The 21,879-nt window shown below is 44.0% G+C and overlaps 1 protein-coding gene across 7 annotated transcripts in view; it reads right to left on the reverse strand.

Moving 5' to 3' along the window:
* Positions 1-3,655: 3,655 nt before the first annotated feature.
* RBM33 (RNA binding motif protein 33) overlaps positions 3,656-21,879 on the reverse strand; it is a 95,921-nt gene continuing 77,697 nt past the window's right edge. For 3 of the 7 annotated variants that reach the window (XM_080936484.1, XM_080936487.1, XM_080936482.1), the window contains 4 exons: positions 12,439-12,648; positions 10,093-10,281; positions 6,263-6,351; positions 3,656-6,045 (listed from right to left, as the gene is read on the reverse strand). In XM_080936484.1, coding sequence (XP_080792610.1) covers positions 5,997-6,045; positions 6,263-6,351; positions 10,093-10,281; positions 12,439-12,648 — 537 coding nt within the window. In that variant the 3' untranslated portion in view covers positions 3,656-5,996. The remainder of the gene's footprint in view (positions 6,046-6,262; positions 6,352-10,092; positions 10,282-12,438; positions 12,649-21,879) is intronic. The other 4 variants (XM_080936485.1, XM_080936483.1, XM_080936488.1 and 1 more) reach the window with 3 other exon arrangements.

Here is a 21,879-nt window from a genome sequence, read left to right on the forward strand (position 1 = left end):
CAAGAGCTCTACTGTACAGAACAGCAGTTGGCCCAGACAAGGGTAGAAATACACAGGGAGGGGGAAGGGAGAAGATGCAGCCTAGGATGAAACCTTTGGCCTTTCAGGCACAACAGTCTGGCTTCTCTCTTTGAATGGGACAACTTTACGATGCCTCAATCTCAAAACACAAGATCTGCGTGAAACAGAGCTTGCAGCTGCAAGGAGGTGTTACAGCCATTGTCTCCGTGCACAGACTCTGAAGAGCGGTGGCATGATATTCATTTCTGCAGGAGTAACAATCTCCCTGACCACCACGCCACCCTGTCATCACCTGGTGAGTTCCAGGTCTTGGATCCGAATGATAGTGCTGTGAAATTTCCTGATTCCATGGCCTCACTAAGGAGACACTGTCACAGCTTTGGGCTGTGCTGAGTACTTCTAGCCCCAATCCCATCTAGGGCCAATCACTGCCCAGAGCATTGTACAGGGTGGACAGATGCAAAAGGAAGTAAACTCTTCAGAGCCAGGAAAATCTCTAATACTTTATTGACAGAGTTTTTGGTTACAGTACAGCTGAAATACATTTTTTGCTATGAAAGCACACAAAGGATACACACAACAATACATTTTCTTTTCATCTACATCACATCTATTCTTCACACATAAAGCCTGAAAGAGTTCCCACGCAGTTAACGCAAAGGATAACTGGAGTACAGCACGGCCGTGTCACTCATACGGAAGGGCATGTGACTGGCAGAAACACGAAGACCAGCAGAAACAGTGAGGCCAGAGGAAAGCAAGGTGGCGTCTCGTGGTTTCTAAGCAGTCAGCGCACTCCCAGCAACACAGCCTGCACTCCAAGCTGCCTGCACAGCAGGGAGGCGCACACACACACAGGACGACGAGGGCCATGTCAGCAAGGGCAGTAAAATGGCTACACGGCCACCACTTCCAAGCGAATGAGAGCACGCTACCACTAACACTGACCCATGCCCCAGGTCCTGCAAAGGTAGAGGGGTAAAAACAGAGAGGGGTGGTTAATGACATGCAGACCACAGCTGAAAGGCACTGGCTTCTTTAGGCCCAGAATCAAACTGCAAAATAACAAGCAAAAGGTCAAGCTCTCCAATTCGGGTTTCTGGAGGAACGAATCCCAAGGAAAGACCTGTCAAGGCAAAAGGGTTAGAGAAACTGCACCTGTGGGTCTGGTGCAGCCATCCACAAGACTCCCTCCTGCCAGAGGGAGCCTGACTCAAGTAAACACCAGTGGCCACTGCATGTGTGAAAGCCACAGAAGTGGAGGAAAAGAACACGCAAACAGACTCACTGGGCGGGGAAACAATGACAACACCTCAGGTGTCAACAAGACGAAGAGAAGGGAAGATGAGGAGGGAGCCAGAGTCCCAGCCAGGGAAGGGGAGTGGGCCGCAGAGCGCAAAGAGAACAGAATATCAGACTCTCTTGCAGTAAAAGGAAAGCACGTGGCACCGCTGCTGCACCTGAAAACTAAACATGAGAATTAATGCCGGGGAGGTAAGTCCTCACAGAGGACACAGCTCGGGATCAGGATCCCACACCTGTGAAAGGTAAAGAACAAGTGGTTATCTGCTCCTCAGCGGCCAGTCAAGTGTGGACTGGGTACAACCTGCTGTCTACAATGTGTGTGTGCTCTAAGACATCAATGCAGAATGCAAAATGTGTTAGTCCCCAAAGGAGCCTCTGCTGCACATGTCCTTAAAATGAAAAGTAGTTTAGCAGAAAGTCATATAAGAAAGTCACGAGGCCTACCACCTAAAACATATTAAACTTTCCGACACAGAACACAGCACATGCACCTGTCTGTCCATCTCATCTGCGTGACTCATAAGAAAAACTACTCAAGGTTCTCTCTAAATCACCTGCATTCTCCCACAAACTTGAAAAATCAGTAAAGGAAACCAAGGAGAACACTTAACTACCTCTTCTCCTGTACATCTAAGGGGAAAAGGAGAGCTCTTTCCGTGCAAGTACCTGTCCTTTCAGCCCGTTCTACCAACACATGGTAGAAAGAGGTAGCTGACAAGCAGTTTCTAGGAGAGTCAGGTAAGGTACCTAACAAGTGTCCCCCTGACACCTGATACCAGCAGGAGGTATACCTGGGATCCAATATGAATCAGTGGATTGCTCTGGTTCTAGTACACAAAGCCATGGGTTTGTGTACCTAAGAAGTTAGGCATTTTAAATGACGAAAACTAAACAGGTTGCAAAAAAACCTTACAGGAAATCCTTAGGATTTAATAAATCAAGGCTAAATGCCTTTCCAAGTTTATATTTAAGAATATAAAAAGAACACTTCATCATAAGCTTTAAAATATCCCAGCTATCATTCCAGAATCATTAAACTTGGTGAAGTGTCTAAGGCTCTCCCATAACTGAGCTAAGCTTACTAGTGGCTTCCTCTGTGGGGGAGGGGTCTTGTTCTTGCCTACCCTGTGCCCCATTAGTTATCTCTTTGCAGAGCACATCATGGCACAATCCCCTAGACCTATTCTCCCTCTCTGAGTAACAAAGCAACTGGGCACGAGAGGAAGGATGCAAAGCCAGAGCTGGGTCCAACAAGCAGGAGGTGGGAATTAAAGCGGATTCTGAGGAAGGGGAACAGCAAGCAACAGAGCCCCCCCACCGCCACCCCCAGTGGGCCCACAGCTCTGGCACAAGGAAGCACTTCCTGACTCATACATTTTTGTCTTGGGTCAGAGCACCCAATGATGATCAAAACCAATACCTAACTACTGCGTGGACCTCTCGGGCTAGTGTTCTTATGTCACTAGGACCTATCTTTGACTAGTTTCAGCCAATGGTCTACATCAAGATTACTTTCCTAATAATGCCACAAAGAAATAAAAGATGAACAAACAAAAACCAAAAGACAGAAGACAGGGAGAGTCCCTAAGCCTAGTTCTCCAAGAAGACCCTTCACCTAGCTTATGTCACCCAGAGAACTCCCTCACAAGCCCATCTGTGGGGCTCTACACCCGAGTAAAGGACCACCCTTGGGGTCCCATCAGGTGTACATCACTAAAATTTCATCCTATAAGACTCTCCTTTCCCACTGGACCACTGTCCGGTCCTCCCTCCCATGCCTTCTAAGTTCCCTACCAATTTCCATGAGCAGCAAAGCCTTCCACCTGCTTCAGGAATGCTGCTTGGTGGGGGATGGGTGCGGGGCCTATGTCCATCCTGATTCAGACAACCATCTCGGACTGTTGCATTTTACATGAGAACTACCCAGATGAAATGGTTAAGGAAAACCCACCTCCCACCCCATTCAGTCACACTTCTCCACAGCAAGCCATGGGCACAGGATCTGCACAAGAAGCTGCCTGTTTGGATTGGGTCGGGGCCAGGGTGGGGGGTTGCCTCAGAATCTCTTTTGAAAAAGAAAAGGTGAGATTTCCCCCTCAAGAAAAGTATCAATATAAGGATTTAACAAATGTGGCCAAGCCAAGGGCAACATAGGGTTATGTTCAGGTAAGCAGCTAAGTGAACTCACATTCATTACAGCACAAAATCAACAAGGCAAAGAGAGGGGAAGTACCTTGTCCCCTCCCCCTACTCTCTACCTCAGGATAGATGTGAGAGTCATTCCTTTAACCTGGAACTTGGGAACAAATAATACACAGATGAGGGTTAATGCATTGACTTACTACCATCTTTATGAAAATCAAATGTACACACAACAACAATTATGAAAGTGTCTCCATTAAACTTTGATAAGACAACAAAAAAGAACTAACAAATAGCTAAGATGTTGCTGTTTGAGTTGAAAGCATTTCCATTAGCGGTTTAATCTGAAAAGGTCCATATTTACACAGTATGCTAATGCTTTTTCATCTCATTTTAAATGCATGATACACAAAGAACAGAGATAATGGTTGCAGCAGATCTTCCACGGTCTGACTTCACTGTGAGAAGGGCACTGCAAGTAGGGAACGCTCTTTCTAATTCTGCTTCTTTCATTTTCTGTGGTTTCCTTCACAGAAGCTAAGCCTTTAGGACTGGCTTGCCTGGTCTGACAGTCCACTGCAATAAGAAAAAACTAGCTCATGTGTGCAAACAGTTAAGGGACACACATGGTCCTGGGCATCTCATCACACTCTAAGTGGCCCTGAGACCCTCAGTGAACAGTGGTCTTGGTGAGCATGTTTCCTTACCTGACTTCAATGCTTCAATGCCTACTTTTCAGACAAAAATTGGGTTTTATAGACCCAGCACTCAAAACTATTTGAAAAAGCAGTGAAATTGTTAAATTCATTTTACTGTGTCCTAACCCCCTACATGGCGTCTATCTTGTTCAACAAGAGCTAACATATTACCAAACTCACCAATTTAATGAAGTATCTATCAATATTTCCTGTGTCCAAGTGAAATGAGTGGGCAACCAGTTCATAGCACTTGGATGGGCTAGGGCTGAGCTGGATACAGCCCCTGCAGGACTGGCCCTTAGTGTACCAAGCAGGGGTGAGGCAGAGGCTTTGTGGTCACAGTTGGCACCATACCACAAGGTCTTCTAAGACATCCTAGGAATGCCTCAGCTCAATTGCCTGAAACCCAAACAACACCTGTGTTCCCAGTGCTCCTTGCCAGCACATAGTGTCATCTCAGAATCAACTCTATGCAAAGTTTCTTGGGGCCTGGAATACCATTCTCCAGTTGTTAACATTGGCAACGTAATTGAAAACGTTAATGTAAGACTTCAGCTGTGGAAACCAACTGCTTTGAGTCCTGCACCTAACTTCTTCCTTATTACCCAGTGACAGTAGATAACAACAGACTTCTGCCTCCCTCCATCCTACTTAGATATGTGCGATAAAATTACAGGTATAAAATACAACTAAAAAGTCCTGAGTGTGTCCTAGTGTCAGTCCATTCTAGAGTATGACCCAAACACTGAAGCGTTCATGGGTGAAACATAATAAGGCACTGTGTTCAATGTCTGCCCAGCATGAACTTCCAAGGGATGCTTTGTAGAAAGCAAGTCTCATCTGTTAAAATCAATCAAAACGACTAATGTGGACAGATACACTTATCTTGGGCAGCGTCAGCCCTGCTGAGAAATCCATCCCTCACATATGTGATAGAAGGACAACCCAAAGGAAACTCAGAGCCCTGAAGGACAGTGAGGCAATCAAAGCAATGACAGCACACGCCACAGAGCTAGGGCATTTAAAAAGCAGAGAAGCCCAAGTAGGTCTGACCACCCTTCAAGCTGTGCCTCAACCTATGCCAGAAAACTAGGCCAAGAGGGCTACCTGTAGGGTGGCAGAGCCACTGGCTTTGGAGTGCCCTGTGCTTGCCTAGTTAGCACTGAGCCCATCTGAGAGTTTCTGCTGAAACAAAAGTGGCACTTGGGAGGTATTTACAAGAAGCAGAATTGCCACTTCCATGGCACCATTCCCAGACACCCATCTCACACCCTGGCTTTCCAGGGCAGGTGAGTGTCAATCATAGTCACCCATTTTTACCTATGTTTTTTTTTTTTTTAAACCAGAGCCTGTGAGGGCTTTCTGAGACCACTGCAGTTAAGCCTGGTTGAGAACTCTTTTCTAGTCTGTACTGAAGATAAGTGCAACCATTATCAAATATTCTTTGCTGTGGAAAAAAATCCTTGGAATTTGAGCTGGTAACGAACGTTCTTTCCTGACTCTAAAACTCTGTGACCAATCAATCACACAGCAGGATCACGAAGAACAAGGTCTACATGCATTATAAGCACTTGGAAACAAAAGAACACGAGAACAGAGTTCTTGTGGACAACAGAATCCTAAACAATCTAACACCAGACTCCAATCCCATGTCCACCAGTTTAAATAGCTCTCTTCTGGAATCACCCTGTGGCTGGCTGGCACGCAGACAAGTTGGCAAACTGCAGACCGGAGAGACCTGCACTTCTGGGGATCCTGCATCAGCCTACAGCTTCCTTGAAGAAATTCCACAGTGTGTGCAGCATGAGGTCAGATTTTTTCCATTCAAGATCACTCCACAATCAGGGCCACATTTATGTGGGACAAATCAATCATGTGCCTGTGGAAATTTGAAGAGACAGTTAACACAAGCTCTTATGACAGCAATTTAATGAGCATGGAAGTGAACCAGAATGATGGAGGTCCTGATGAGCAAATCCTAAGGTGTACAGGGGGCCCTCTCCAAACAATGAAACCGTTTTACAGAAAGGAGGTGGAACCTGGTCTTGTTCTGCACCCTCCTCTTCCCCAGTCACCAACTATGGAACAGAGGATACCTGTGGAATTTCTGCTGGAACGCTAGTGCGTGAGCTGGTTCCTTGAACTTTGCTATGGCTTTCCGTTGCTGGGGAAGCATCTGTAAACTCTAGGGGAAGGAAACAAAGGCAATTAACTAATGCCAACTGTGACATAAAATAAAACATGTCATAAGTTTCTATACAGGACTCTAGGCTGTTGGCGCAAACATGACAATAAGTCACCAGTTCTCCTTGGTCTCCCTGAGCACTTGTACAAAGCAGTGCTCCTCAGTGAGCTGGGAAGCACCATGCCCACTCTCTGGTATGATACTCAGAGACTAATACAGGTAACCACAGGTGAAAATAATTCTTCCCCTGTGCCTTTCTGGAAGGCAACTCTTGATTGATGGTACCCTCACCCATCTAAAAATGACAATCCGCCCTGGTTTACCAGAGGGTAAGTGGGTTCTGGGCATGCATCGGGGTGGGCTGGGGAAGCACCCTGTAGAAGAATGGCATATTGAGCTCCAGAGCCTTGGCTCTCTCTCAGTTCTATAGACATAGCACAACTGACTCCCAAGTAAGAACTCTGACAAAGGCTGCAACTGAGAAATGACAAAACAGGTATCTTAACTCAAGAAAGGTCCAGAGCCTGTTTTCTTACGGCTTTTCTGAGGTGCCTTTCTGAGGGTTAGTACAAGTGTGAGAAACACACTCACAGTTGCTAGGCATTTCAATCTAGTCCACAGAGCTTCTAGAACAAGCAACTAAGCTAACACAGAAAATGAAAAAGAGCAGTGTCAATCGATTCTCAGTGTAGAAAAAGAGCACCGTCTGGTCAGAGGCAGCAATTAGATACCAAATATTCCATTATGGCTCACACCCAGTACTGGCTTGGCTACTAAGCCATGTGAGGAGGAGTCACTTTTTGTACTTAGATACTGGAGGTTCATGGGGTAAAAATTTTCTTCTGAACACAATTTCAAGCAGAGCATAGCAAACAGATTTGTTCTAACAAAGGGGCCTCAAAATTATAATAAACTTACTCTTATTCCCTTGGCTCTTAATTTTAACCTGGCTCTGCTCTCAGAACAACCTTCCCCAGAGACTGACTCACAACTAGCTGCACTCTATCTGAAACTAAAACACCAGGAGACTTAATGACACATCTATCTCTTGCTCCACTTTTCATCAGTCTCCTTTGGTCTGGGGGAACTTGTAGAGTGTTAGGAAGTAGCATGCTAACTGAAACCAGTAGTGCCTGTGGGGTCACTGCCCCACCAAACATAATTTAGGTCTGATGGGTACTAAAATATGGTTTACCATCACTATCCCCTTGGCCAATACTTGGTACTAAGGCAGTGAGCACTAGATACCCCAAGTACACTGACCTCACATTATACTTTGAAACACCAAGGTATAATTTCCCAAATAGAAATAACACACTGTTTCTTCTCAAAGCAGGATTAACAGTGCTAGAACCTTAGTTCAGCTACTTAATGCCATTTCTTTGATTACTGTATTTAAGTCAAAGAAATCAAACACTCTTGAACCACAAATCTATCACTTAAAAAATTATTTAAAATTGTGTGTGTGTGTGTGTGTGTATGTGTGTGTGTGTAAGGGTGCCCAAGAAGGCCAGATGTGGCAGGCAACTGTGAGTTACCTTTTGTGGGTGCTGGGAATTAAACTCTAGTCTTCTAGAAGAGCAATAGATGCTCTTAACTGCTAAGCCATCTCTCCAGCCTCAAGTGACATCTTTACCCCCATCAAATACTACCAGACTTTTGTTAGTACAAGAGTTTTGTTAGTACACACTCTTAATCCCAGCACTTGGGAGACAGAGGCAGTTGGATTTCTGAGTTTGAGGCCCACATTGTTTACAAAGCCAGTTCCAGGATAGACACGGCTACCCAGAGAAACCCTGCCTTGAAAAAAACAGAGAAAAAAAAAAAAAAAAAATCACATACTCCTACTCAAAACCTGACCTAAGACCAGTAGGCACCAAGTGATCTGCTTCCAGAGAGAATAGGCCTTGGCCCAGCGGTCCCTGAGGGACTTCCAGGGTGGCACACAGCACTGAAGTCTCTATTTCATCTAAAGAGTAAGCATGTTACTAACATAACCCAGATACTTATAACATGCCATTTATCAATAGCAGCATTCCTTCCGCTAGGGATTTTGAGTGACCACAATAAACTTTCTTTTAAAATACAATTATTGTTTTCAGAACACATGCACACACAAAAACAGCAAATAAAAGGGAGATGGGTATGAGGCACTTAAGAGATCTATATTAATCCCAAAGTCCCATTCAACATGTCTGCTGGGGATCACCAAAGTGAAGAGAATACCCAGACTTGCTTATGCTGAAGCACATGGCAACAGTGCTAGAGCTGCCCTCACACTGCAGAAAGTGAGAATCCTCACAAGACCCAATTATAAATGTCGGCCTTCACTAAGCTCCTGAGGCCACAGTGGGTAACAGTGTTAAAATCTGGACTATCTGAACCATTGTGCAACCCAGAATTTTCAACTAATACTTATTTTGACTCTCTGGTTACAATAACTACATGTTAACACATCTACAATCCTCTATTAATAATTTTGTTCCTACAAATAACCCATACCACAATCAACTACTCAGAAAGAATCATTTTAGACAGTCTCAATATATGCATGCCCCAGTTAGCCTCAACTTGTGTTCCTCCTGTGTGAGCCTCTCAGTGTTGGGATTACAGGTGTGCACCATCACAGTAGCTAAAACCACCTATCCTTAAAGACTGTGTTTCCAAATAGCTAGAAAAAGTGGTAGTCAAAGTCTGAAGATTAATCTCTCAATATAAAAGATGGTAGGTAAGTCGAGCAACCTCTCTAAGAATCCCATAATAAAGGTGGCTGCAACTAAACTCAAATACCTAAACACCAGGCCCAGTTTTGGAAGGCTTTCTCTTCTCACTTTTAGACCTCTTAAAAGTAGACATGTGTCTGTTTGAGGAAGGGTCATTCCTTCTTCCTATATAACCCCGGCTGGCCCATAACTTGCTTTGTAGATTATGCTGGCATCATTCTCAGAGGTCCTCCAGCCTCGAACTCCCAAATGCTAGGGTTAAAGGCATAAGCTACTATCTGAAACATCTTAGTCAAGCACTAAAAGAAAAAGCCCTTGGTTCTGCTCAGAAATGTGACATTCCCTGTATAACCTGCATTTTCCACTGGTCATGCACAACTCTGAAGACCACCTGTAGGGTCAGTCCACTCTCATAGCAGACATGGAATGGTGTCTGTCTCCATCTTTCATGACTGGTAACAAGCTCAAACCTCCATTTTTAAAGGACATAGCCACAGTGTAAGTTACTGCTACATCTGTATTGCAAATGCTAAGATAAGCACCAGAACTGTGTGACACAGCTTCTGAAAATAAGACAAGGAGGCCTAATAATTTCAAGTAATTATAACTTGAAATTTTGAGAAATTATCACAAATAAAAATTATCACAAAAAAAAATTATCACTGATTGTTCTTTTAGAGGTTGTGGGTTTAATTCCCAGCAACCACATGGTGGTTCACAGCCATCTGTAATGGGATCTGATGCCTTCTTCTAGTGTGTCTGAGAATATCTACAGTGTACTCATATACATAAAATAAATAAATAAATCTTTTAAAAAATGTGATTCAATACAAACATGTATAGGTATCTGTACACATGTGAACTTTAGGATAGATTTTAAAGGACAACTACTTCCGAACTCTGAGACAAGCACTATCATCTTTCCTCTTGAGTACCAACTTACTACAAATGTAATCACAATGGCCACTGTTCTGGAAAGACAGCCCACTGGCATTGTTACCACATGCAGGCAACCCACCTGGATGGGCCCCACGGACATCAGCAGGCTCTTCAGCTGGACATCAGTGGTGGATGAGGATAGGCCTTCCACGGACACCACACAGGGCTGTGGCTTGCATTCCACCACTCGAAGGTTCTGCTTATTTGGCATTAGTCGTCCCCGGCCCATGGGACCTGCTACTCCTCGGCCTCGTCCATGCATGATGGCCTGGTAATGACAAAGAAGAAGCATTCTGACATCTGAGTGGATTCTTCCCATAGCGGCTAATAAAGTTCAAAGGTAAGAATGTGCTCAGGGTCCCTCAGGACATGTTGTGAGCCACAGGACCTTCTTAAGAGGGTGGCCTAATAGGTAACAAGGGCAACACCAACAAGTAAAATGAGGCTAAGATGGAGGTTCCAGAGTTCTGCAGCTATGTTTGGAACGGATTCTGGCACTACTTTCATTCATGATACAAGCACCACAAGGACACGACACTGGCAGCAATTAGCATAGTGAAGGGTCATATCCCATCCTAACTGTCCCAAACAAACACTTCTCCCACCATGGCACAGGCCAACGGACATATGGTAGACACAGTACAACTGCGACAACGAGTCATCTGGGATTCAACACAAAGTGGCAAGGTTTATATTTATCATCCTCAAGCCTTGAAACAAGACCTCATCTAGCCATGTGTGACAATCACCTCCAGAGCTTTCACACAGTCATGCACTCACTGTCTTTCAAAGCTGCCCACATTTCAGAACCACAGTGAAGAGCTTCACTGTAGAAAGGCTTGATGGCTGGCATTTCTAGCATTTTCAACGTGTGAGGTACTTAAAAGGAGAATACCTAATTCTGCAGTTATCTAGTTAGGAGTGCAGAGAGTGGAACCCAAGTACACTGGACCTCACCCATGTCCTACCCTAAATTTGTCCTAGTTCTTGGTTTAAGAGCTACCACTACCCCACTACCCCACTACCTCATGAGGAAAGGCAAAAAGCCAGAGCTGATACTCAGAATATGTGTGGGTACCACAGGAATGGAAACCTAGAGGAACAGAATTAGAGGTCCATCTACATAGGGCCACTAACATTCCTGTGAGACATATCAAAGGTGAGTTAACCAGTTTTCTGTTTTCATTACAGAAAGTCACATTATGTACACTCTGGTATAGATTTCAGCCAGATACTAGGTTTTAATATAAATTCTTATAAAAAAGCCTCACAATAGCTTCAGCAAGTAAGAGAATTCAACAGAGAACTAAGGAGTGGGAGGTGAAGCTCCTCTAGCAAGCCCCCATATAATTCTCTAAAGTCATGTTATTCATATAGTCAGAGGTTAGGTCTGAAAGGAAATGTAGCCTAGAGCAATCTGTGAGATCCACCATCTTATTGCTGGACCTAACACTAATGTGTATGTACATCTGCCTGCTGCAACAGCAGAGTCATTAATGGGCTCCTATCTCATTAACAGTGTGAGAGACAGCACACACAGGTTAAAGAAACACACATCGTACCAGCAGACCCCACATCTGGAAAGGGGCAGAACCTGCAACAGTCTCCTTCTGCCTAGCCTCACCTGCACTTCAGACACGTGCCACTGCTGAAGAGGGGACTATGGGTCCTCCTACTTTTGACAGTTGGAAGCTGCCTTCCCCCAGAAGTTGGAGAACATACACTAGAACTTCTCTGTCTGCAACAGGATTAGACTGGCTTCTTCAAGAAGGGACAGGGAGCCTTAAAGGCTCCAGATCTCCCATTTGGCAGGCTGGTTCAGAGGAGATGAGCCCTACAATCTCACCTACATCTTTACCTCCACAGGGCCTTGTCTCTGCTCCTTGAACTGCGGGGTGATTAGACAGGACAAGAACACCTTTGTTTCTCCATTAGGAACATTCCTGCTATTAAGTGGTGAGAGGAACAGCAGTGCCTGCCAGTACTGTCTAGACAGGGCAGCCTGCTCCATGGTGCAGGACAGACACACTCTCCAGTTGTACCACCACAGTAAATGAGTGGAGGGAAAGGCTTTTTAGATCTTTCTAAACCAGGACTAACAAAACAACAGCTTGGAGCTGGAGAGAGGGCTCAGTGGTTAAGAGTACTGACTGCTCTTCCAGAGGTCCTGAGTTCAATTCCCAGCAACCACATGGTGGCTCACAACCATCTGTAATGGGATCCGATGCCCTTTTCTGGTGTGTCTGAAGACAGCTACAGGCTACTCATATACATTAAATAAATAAATAAATAAATCGGAAGGAAGGAAGGAAACAATGGTTACTAATGTGAATATTACCAAGCACCAAAAACCCAACTAATGCCAAGTTCTCTCAACCAGTGGGCCAGGAAAGCTATAGGGAACAGGGCCTTTCCACTTCAGTACCTTCTTGGCTGGGTGAATCCCTTGGATGCTTTTGATGCCTGGAGGAATAGTCGGGTACATGTGGGGCCCCACAGGAAGGTGCTGGGGCTGCTGAGGAACCCCCTTGGTCAGCGTCACCTTGCGGGTAGGCTGCTGTCTCATGTCCGGAGGCTGCGGAAGCCGCTGTGGCTGGCCTTCTGTGTGAGAAAAACCATCGCTCTCTCCTCCCTGCTGAAATCAACAAGGCAGCAGGCAGATCAGTGTCTGCCGACTGTTCTGGTCAGGCACTGGCACCCACTGCCAGTGTTGACCTCGAGGCAGAACCTTTCAGACAAATAATACCAAATCTGCCTCTTCCCGGGAGCCAGTAGGGAAATTTCTCATTGGGCAGTAATTAAGGTTTTTAAATACTATATTTTTGAAATTTAAAACATTAAGTTTTTTTTAATGAATGTATCCACTTAAAGAAGCTGCAATAAACACAATTATTTAATTCATACTGGTTACATTGTAAAACTACTTCCATTTTTTATTGCCAAGAACACTCTTGTTGAAAACTGACAACCAGTCTTAACTTTGTAGTTGTTGCTCAAACCACCACAAGTGGAAAAGCTACCTGGCTCCAGGGTCTGCTGCAAGAGGTCCCCCATCTGAGGATCTATACCACCAGCAGGTTTCACAGCCAGTGAACTCCAGAGAAGTAGCACATGTGCTTGGCTAAGAGCTTTGGAAACATCCACAACCTGTTTATTGGTCCTCCTGCTCTCAACTCCAATGGCTCCTGATCACAAGGACCATGAGGTATGACCATAGGCATGCTCACGTCAAATTGGCACCTGGTTCTACTGTACTATCAAGCAGCAGCATAAAGATAGTCTGTGGGTGGGGCCTAGGGGCAATCTGCAGGTTTTTTTAGCAGTGTTTTAAAGAATAACTGGTGAGTGGGACAGAAAGAACAGATGACAAGAATTCTGTCCTGTTACATTATACAATCTTAGTAGACATGGATGCTGCCCCTTGAAATGTGGCAAGTGTACCTGTACTCCTCTTGATGTGAATAGGCATAGATCAGGTGATGGTTGGTAACCTTCCCACACAGGCTACACAGTTGTGAGGGTAATGGATGGTGACTTAGCAAACCATTTGAAAAGAGGTACATGTCTGTATCTATCTCCCATTCCCTACAAAGGTGGATTATAGTCTATCCTCACCGAAGCCATTCTCAAGTTTAACTGTCAGTGCAGTGGTGTGAGAGGGCATAAAGCCTTTAGAAGGTGTTTTAGTCATCCACCCTCATGAAGTGATTAATACGGTTCTATGAGGATGGGTTTGTTATGCCAAAAGGCACCTGGCTTCACGCCCCCGCACCCTCTTCTGTAAGCATCTGTCTGACTTTCCTCCATGAAACCCTCACCACAACTAGGATCCTGGCTGCCATGCTCTAAAATTTCCCAGCCTGGAGAATCCAGAATCAAAATTAAGCTGTCTTCTACATCCAGCCTTCAGTATTTTGTTATAACCACAGGGGGTGGGGGAAGACTAAGAGAATCTCCTAAGTTATCTTTTAGAGACCACTTACTGGAAGAAAGGAAAAGCAACCAGTATAACTATGACCCAAGAAAAGATGAGCCGTTAGTTATACAAAGGAGTAGAGCTTTGACCCCTCTGCAGCATGCAGAAACTGACAAGTCTGGTTTCCCTAAAACTTCACAGACTTGCAAAACAACCATTTTAGAGCGGTGGGATCAACACAGTGAAAGAAAAGGTGACTGTTTGCCAGGACAAGTGCATATGTACTGTTGCTTCCCCCACAAAGGACCCAGCAATTGTCTCAGGGCAAAACTGTGTGGAACCCACAGGTCTCTGAGGCTGTGGTCCTGTTTGAAGACTGAAGGAGCCACCAAGAGCAGAGGCACTTTCCTCAGGGTGCCTGGAGGCTGAGAGTGTGCAAGTAGGGGGTGGGGATATGACCTGAAAGGCTATGCTAAGCTATGCAGTACCAGTCCCCAGTCCAGAACTAAGGAAGACATGGTTAAGAAGTAATGATTGAAAAAAAAGAAGAAGAAAGTGAACTAAGTTCAAATATTAGAGTTATTCCAAAAGAGGAAGGGAAAAGACCCAAGGACAAGTTGAGGTTTTTTTTGTTTTTGTTTTTTTTTTAAGATTTTTTTACGTATTAAATATAAGTACACTGTAGCTGTCTTCAGACACACCAGAAGAGGGCATGAGATCTCATTAGAGGTGGTGTTGGGATTTGAACTCAGGCCCTCTGGAAGAACAGTCAGTGCTCTTATCCACTGAGCCATCTCTCCAGCCCCACAAGTTGAGATCTTAAGGGGAACCAGCCCCACTTCCAAACGGAGGAGGAAGGGGACAATGAAAGTCACACTCAAGAACAGATACAGAGAAGCCACATCTCAGCCCCACAGGCTACTCTGAAAACAGCAAACACCACACTCTTTTAATCATCCTGACTTAGAAAAATAAATGGGCAGAGGACAAACGTTTCACACTGGAAGACAGACGGATCATAACAATGTGGCTCAAAGCAGTGAAAAGGACATTATGAACATTATGCCAGCATATTAGTCAACTACCCATGAGATGGGCCAAACCTACAAAAACATACCAAAACCCAAGAAGTAAAGACTAGAGCTCTAAGGAGCAAGGACAAAGAACTGACGAAGAGACTTTTCTCATACAAAATACATTCTCCCAGGTGATTCTACCATGGTGCTAAAGTAAAAATGTTCCCTAGTCCAATCTCCTTCAGGATAAAAGGGGGATGGGAGGCTCATGTTATGCTGACCACAAACCCACCTACATCAGCAGGAAAAGGCACCTACTAAAGAACACCCTCAGAAATACCCAAAAACCTTTAAGATGTTAGCTGGTTCCCTCTAGGAAGACAGAAAAGGCATTTTACACCAAGGTGATTCAACTCTTAATTAACCATAACATGATACAGCTGTAGAGAGCCAGACCTCAGCCTGAGAGGAACGGGCCCCGGTGAGGGCATGTAGGTTACTGGCTCCTACAATGTGTGGCTATGTACTTACATTTAAAAACATTTTACCATGGAAAGTCTCCAATATATACCAAAGATAACCAAATCACATGTATGTATGTATGTATGTATGTATGTATGTATGTATGTATGTATGTATGTATGTATGTATGTATGTATGTATATATGTATGTTTTGTTTTTCAGGACAGGGTCTCTTTTTGAAGCCCTGGGTGGCTTCAAGCTCAGAGATCTGCCTGCCTCTGCTGTCCGAATGATTAGATCAAAGGCAAATGTACCACTTTTTCTTTTTGAATCAACTATATTTTGAAAATTGTAGGCACTTACAACAGGCCTTGCCTACTAAATGAATCCCCTGTTCCTCAAGGACAAAAATTTCTGAAAGTTCTTGACAGGCAGAGGGCAACAGCCTGACTGAGAACCATGGTCCTATGTATGAGGAGGAGTCTGCCTTTCCACAATCTTCCACTAGGTGAAAGTCAATTCTAGACTTTCACACATGAAAAGCTAATTTCAGCAAAGTTTTTGGCTCTCTGGATTAACATTAATAGAAAATGGCCAACAGACAGGATAATGGGCCATTGCCAGGACCACATTTTTATATCTATAATCATGCACATAAACAAACCTGACTGAGATTCAAGACAAACTAAATCTACCCTATATCTTGCTTGTTGTGACCTGTACACCCAGTCCTATCACCTGTAATCATCGATCTCTATGTCACACAAGTTTTAAAATACTGTTGCTTCAAATTGGGCATCTCAGAAATTTGTTGCTGAAATGTAAGTAAACCAGTGCCCTGTGTAGATGGCAGATGGTGTTCCCATGAAAAAGCCAGTCTGCAAGAAGAACAGTCTCCCAAGGCAACATTGTGCTTGAAGTAACTTCTGGCACGCACAGCAATTTATCCAAAGCAGATGAAGGGGAAGACGTTGTAATCATCATGACCACCAGGTAGAGACATACAGATGAATTGCTCTAAAGTAATTGTCTTTTAATGAATAAATAAAAATGTCCCTTTAAACTAATGTTTGGTTTTAAAATTCCTATCTGAATTTTTTTTAAAGTAAGCTCAGGGAATACTTTTTATCAGCTTAATCTTACAAAAAATGAGGTTTGTGGCCATCAACATTAGCAGGACAAATTTATTTATAACAAATGGTTTAAATGTACAGATAAAAATGCCCATTGACACTGTCAGAGCTTCTTGCAATTTGACAGATCAAATCTTATTTTCATTCTTTAAAGCCCATGAAGAAGTGGTATCGCTGAGTTGCATTCACTAGCAGGCAAATTGATTAATCCCTCTCCATAGAACCTCAGCCCTTGATTATACCTATCAGGCGTTAAGCAGCATTATTCTGGAGTGACAACACTTGACAAATTCCCCAATCATTTTCCTCAGCTTTTGTGGCCCTGCTAGCTTGTATTAACCCTGATGAAAAATTAATTTTCCTTATCTTCTTCTAAACCCCAAAATCCAAATCCGCCAAACTGGCAACTCTTTCTGTAAGGTATTATGAAAACCTCTAAAAGATTAATTGCATGTCTTCAGGTGACATTAAATTAATTTCTGTACTCATGACAGACATTTGATACTCAGCACTGAAAGGACAGATAACATTGTCAGGACACACAGAAGGACAGTGGCGTGGTGTCCCGGGGCAGCCTCTTATGAATTCTCCCTCCGATAAATCCACACTTCACTGTCATGATGTGTGCAGTGTAGATGACAGTGCAGCCACAGCCCTTGCTGCACAGGTTTCTATTAAGGACAACAATGCAGACCGATCCCACAAATCTCCAGGGGGCTCGTTTGGGATCAGCACAATAAACAATAAATACGCAAGCCATGTAAAATTTCTAAGTACACATATGTGTAGAACTCTATTTTTTCTCTGTAGACTGCTGGACTACATGAGAGACTGGATAGAAATGGGCCAACCCTAACCTCCTTGCCCCAGGTGCTGCTGCAGGATGTGAGAACACCTTACACTGGTCACATATGCTTACATGCCAGCAAGCACACTGGGGACAGCAACATTATTTCAGATGATGGGTCCAGAGAGCAACAAACCGAATCCAAAAGACAAAAGCTACTTGAGTAGCCAGACCTAACTACCGGCCTTCTCTTCATGGGGGATTCACTTAGCATATGTGTTCTGCTTTACCATAATAGAATGTGGCAGTTATTTGGGTGACTACCTTGTAATAATCCTCCAAGATTTGTTAGATATGAGAGAAGAATTAGTCCTTAAATTAAAAAGAAAGAAAGAAAGAAAGAAAGAAAGAAAGAAAGAAAGAAAGAAAGAAAGAACAATTAAAAAAACAAAACACTAAAACCCTAAGCCTCTGAGGAGAAACAACAATGTCCAGGGCAGATGGCACAAATCTACCAGGTGAAAAGAAAAATGTGCTTCCTAAGCAGTGGGGCTGGTAACTAACTGGTTTTGGTTTTTCCAACTCAGAGCTAAGGCTCCAGGGAAGTTGTTCCTGCAGGCATGCAAGCCTGTTACCTACTGCCCCACCCATGTCACCAAGTCTCCCCAAAACTCTATCCATGGGTCTGTCCTATCTACCTGCAAAGATATATAGTCACAGCCAGTTCCACCTCCATCTGAGCTATATGCCATATGCCCTACAAAGCTAGCTTCTGCCAGAACCAACCAAGCAGGGCAGAGCTGTGTCCTCTAAGTAACAGTATCAAACTAGCAAATGAGACAGATCTACCACTTCAGAGTTCAAAACTGGAGGCAGACAAGATGGCTCGGTGGGTAAGGGTGTTTAATGGTAAGCCTGATGACCTAAGTTCTCTTCTGAGACCCACATGAAGGAGAGACAAGGCTAGGGGACAACTATCCTGTTCACTGTCAGACATTCTGGAGATTCCAGGTTCTCTCTATCTCTGCTTTGATACAAGAAACCCAACTATGCAGACACCTTCAGCTTCATGTTTAAATTTAAGTATTTCTAATACCCTTGAAGCTGTCCTAGGTTCTAGTGACAAACATGGAAAGCTCCTCAAGGAGCAGGGACCAGGAGCTAGTGCTCTAAAGCATAGGAAGCTCTAGTCAGCAGGCAGGGCAAAGCACATGCAGAAACACCAGCAGGAATGTTCTACATCACCCCCGGACCAAAGAGGAGTGTGCAACTCTCCATCATGCCGGCACTTCCCAAAGAAGACTGGAGGGATAAGATGTTATGTTCTCTACTCATCACCTCAACACTAAGGTGATTAGTTATGTCTTATGTCCTCTTCCTATTATGCTTAAAGTAGGACTCAACCCCAAATCTAGAAAACAAACAAGCAAAACAACTGGCCAATATTCCTAGTTTATTTTTCCCCCTTAAGCCAACAAAACAAAATGAGACCATCAACTCATCAAAACTTCCAAGTGGCTCCCACTGCTTTAAGAATTAAGACCTAAAGAACCTATTCAAGGCCCATCTCCAGATTCCCCAACTCTCTGTAATCAGCCCAATGCCCTCCTTTAGTTAGGAACTGCTAGTTAGTTACACATACCCCACTCTCCCCCCCACACATACTTGGAAGACCCACCCCTTTACCCCACTTTCTATTCCACTCAGAAGCCATTTATTTCTCCAGATCTCCCTGCTATGTTGCCCATCCCATTTCATTCTGCTTGAACCTGCTCGTACACACTCAAGAGTCCATGGAGTACTCGGTTCACTACAGAGCTCCACAAAGGCAGGCTGCTTTTATATGCAGCTCAATCACCACTAATGCCTATTGCCTCCGTTCATGTCACATCTGAAGTGACAACTGAGACCATGGCTACTCTACAGGCTCTGATTAGACCTCACTGCTGATACTAATACCATGTCCTTCTTCCCTAAGTAACTGGGGCAGTCAGAAGGCCTCATAAAGGCCTCATCAAAATGCACAAACATTAGAATCCAGAGACCTTGCCCTTTAGGGCAAGTCCCCAGATAGCATCCCCTCCCATTACGTGCCCTATGCCTTGGCTAGTAGAATCACAGAGGCAGGTCTTAGCCCTTGAGTTACAGAAGAGATTCACTTCAAAGATTCAAATACATTCAATTTCTCTTTTGACTATCATATAAATCTAATAGGATGTAGTAAAAGAAAAACAGATATAAAATCTTTGAAGGAATAGGAAACCTCAGTAATACCCAGCAGGCTCAGCGGTGCCTTAATGATTGTTCTCTTTGCAATTTCCAGAAGAAGGCACAGATATGCACTAAGAACTATGGTCCTGACAACTGACAGCCATGATCTTACATGTCCTTCAAAGGCCATGGTTAAAGATGGCCTTCTGTGGTGCTCCTGGAAGATTGAACAGGTCACTGGAAAGTTCCCTCAGTTATATGGCACTTTTCCTTCCAAGCATAACACGAGGCCATCTTGGGATAGAGAATACGGTGGCTCAGTAGCTAGGACCACTAAAAGTAAAATATTGGTAGCCAGGTCACTGTAATTGTAATGGAAGAGATGGTCACAGAGTATCATCTGGGATTCCTGCCACGGCTCCTTCCTGCCCTCCCGCAGCTACAATGATCTCAGGAAATTTTAGCATATGTAAGACACAGAACTCTATGATAAATCTTTCATGAGGTCATTGTCTATGATGTAGTGGGACATGGGTAGTGATACAACTTGGAGGTCACTCATTCTTATAAGTTACCCTTCCTCCATGCTCTGTAAACTCATAGGTTTACCAAGTTGGATTTGTGTAGAATTCTAAATCGGTCTGCCATTGAGATCCATGGAGAAATATTTTTTTCATGTCTCCCCAGGAAAAGCTAATGATTGGAGATATTTTTGGGACCTCAGCTTCTTTTTCTTCCTCTGTTAGGAGACAAGGCCTTCTCTCCTGTGCTAACACTGTAGACATAACACCGAACAGGTAAAACTTTGAAACTGTGGCTCAAAACCTGACTTGGTGAGACAGGATAAACCATTTTTTCTTTCAAACCAATTACTCACCTTTTCACATCAATGGGAAGCTGATGAACACAGCAGCCCCTGGCACATGTGCTCCAAGGGACTAAAGACTTCTCAAGAAGACCCAACGCAGAGTCATACAGAAAAAGGCCAAGGCACATCAAACAAGAGTTTGAGTATAGGGAAGGAAATAAGCATGCATTCAAAGAACAATGGAGAGTTCTCAATGGACACAGACGCCAACAGGAAGAGGCCCTCTCTGGCCAATCATGATGAGATCTAGCATCCAAGTAAATAATGGCAATGACAGTTCATTGAAAACCCAAAAGCTCACAAAGCTGATGATGTTAAGTAAATGAACAGGTAGGTAAGAGCTGACAGATACACAAGGCACATTAGAACTGGACACATCAGTGCTGGATGGTTAAGAAGCTAGTGTAGAAAGTGGGGTCTTCACACAGAGCTCCTTCCCCAACTACAACTTACAGAGAGCGGATAAGGCCAGCTGTAGAAAGACTTAGCAAACATTGCCTCACCTAAGTCATCAAAGCTAATCTCAGCACAATCATACCAAGAACAGGCTCCCCTCTGTGGCCAGCCTGCCAAACACAAACGTCAAACTCATCGGAAGAAGCACAGGTCACAAAATTACTGACTTTAGTTTTTTAAAATGTCAAGGGCAAGCAACATAAAGACCAAGAGTGCTCCAGACTAAAAGGAGACCCAAAATCAAACATGTGGCTCTAGGTAAGAGCCCGGGCTAGGCTGATGTACTGTAGCATGCAGCTATAGTCTCTGTGCCTCTGGCCTAAGGCAGCACTCTGTACCTCCAACCTTCTAAACCACCCGAGGAAGAGAAAGTACTCATTACAAATAGATGTTAAAAGACAGAGACGGGGTGGAGGTGGAGGAGCATATGTAGCACAAGATATAAACACCAGGTGAATGTGGTAAAGGGACTAGGCCTCAAATTTTCTCTCTCACTGAAGATATAACAAAACAAAGTTTATCCTGTGGCCCACAGAAAGAGGGACCCATGCATTGCCTCTAAAGAAAGCCTGGTGAGAAGGATGGAGATACAGTCACTGCCTCTTTCTAAGACAGGGAAAGAGATGAACAAATTCACTCCACTTTCCAAAGCAAGCTCCCATAGATCAACTGAGGCCTTCCACAGTGTAGTAAGGAAGCCTTTAAAAATCAAAACAGAAAGAGCCACAGCAAACAGCTGGCTTTCGTGCCGAGTGGAAGTCCTGAGTCTCTCCCACTTCTTCACGTGCTCAGAGGAAAAACAGTTTATTTAATTTGCTGCCAAATTTCTAAATCTTTTATAACCTGGGTCAGGATAAAGTATCTGCCTAATTTCCTCACACTTTCTCCCTTCAACCAAAGGATAGTTCACTGAAAGGAACTAGGCCTTCATTTTATTAATAAGCAAATAAGCTCTATCAATCCAAGTAACCAAGGTTATTCAGAGGTGAACTGGGTTTCATCTCTCATGAGCGAGA

The sequence above is a fragment of the Micromys minutus genome (assembly GCF_963924665.1).
Source record: "Micromys minutus genome assembly, chromosome: 23".
Classification (NCBI taxonomy): domain Eukaryota; kingdom Metazoa; phylum Chordata; class Mammalia; order Rodentia; family Muridae; genus Micromys; species Micromys minutus.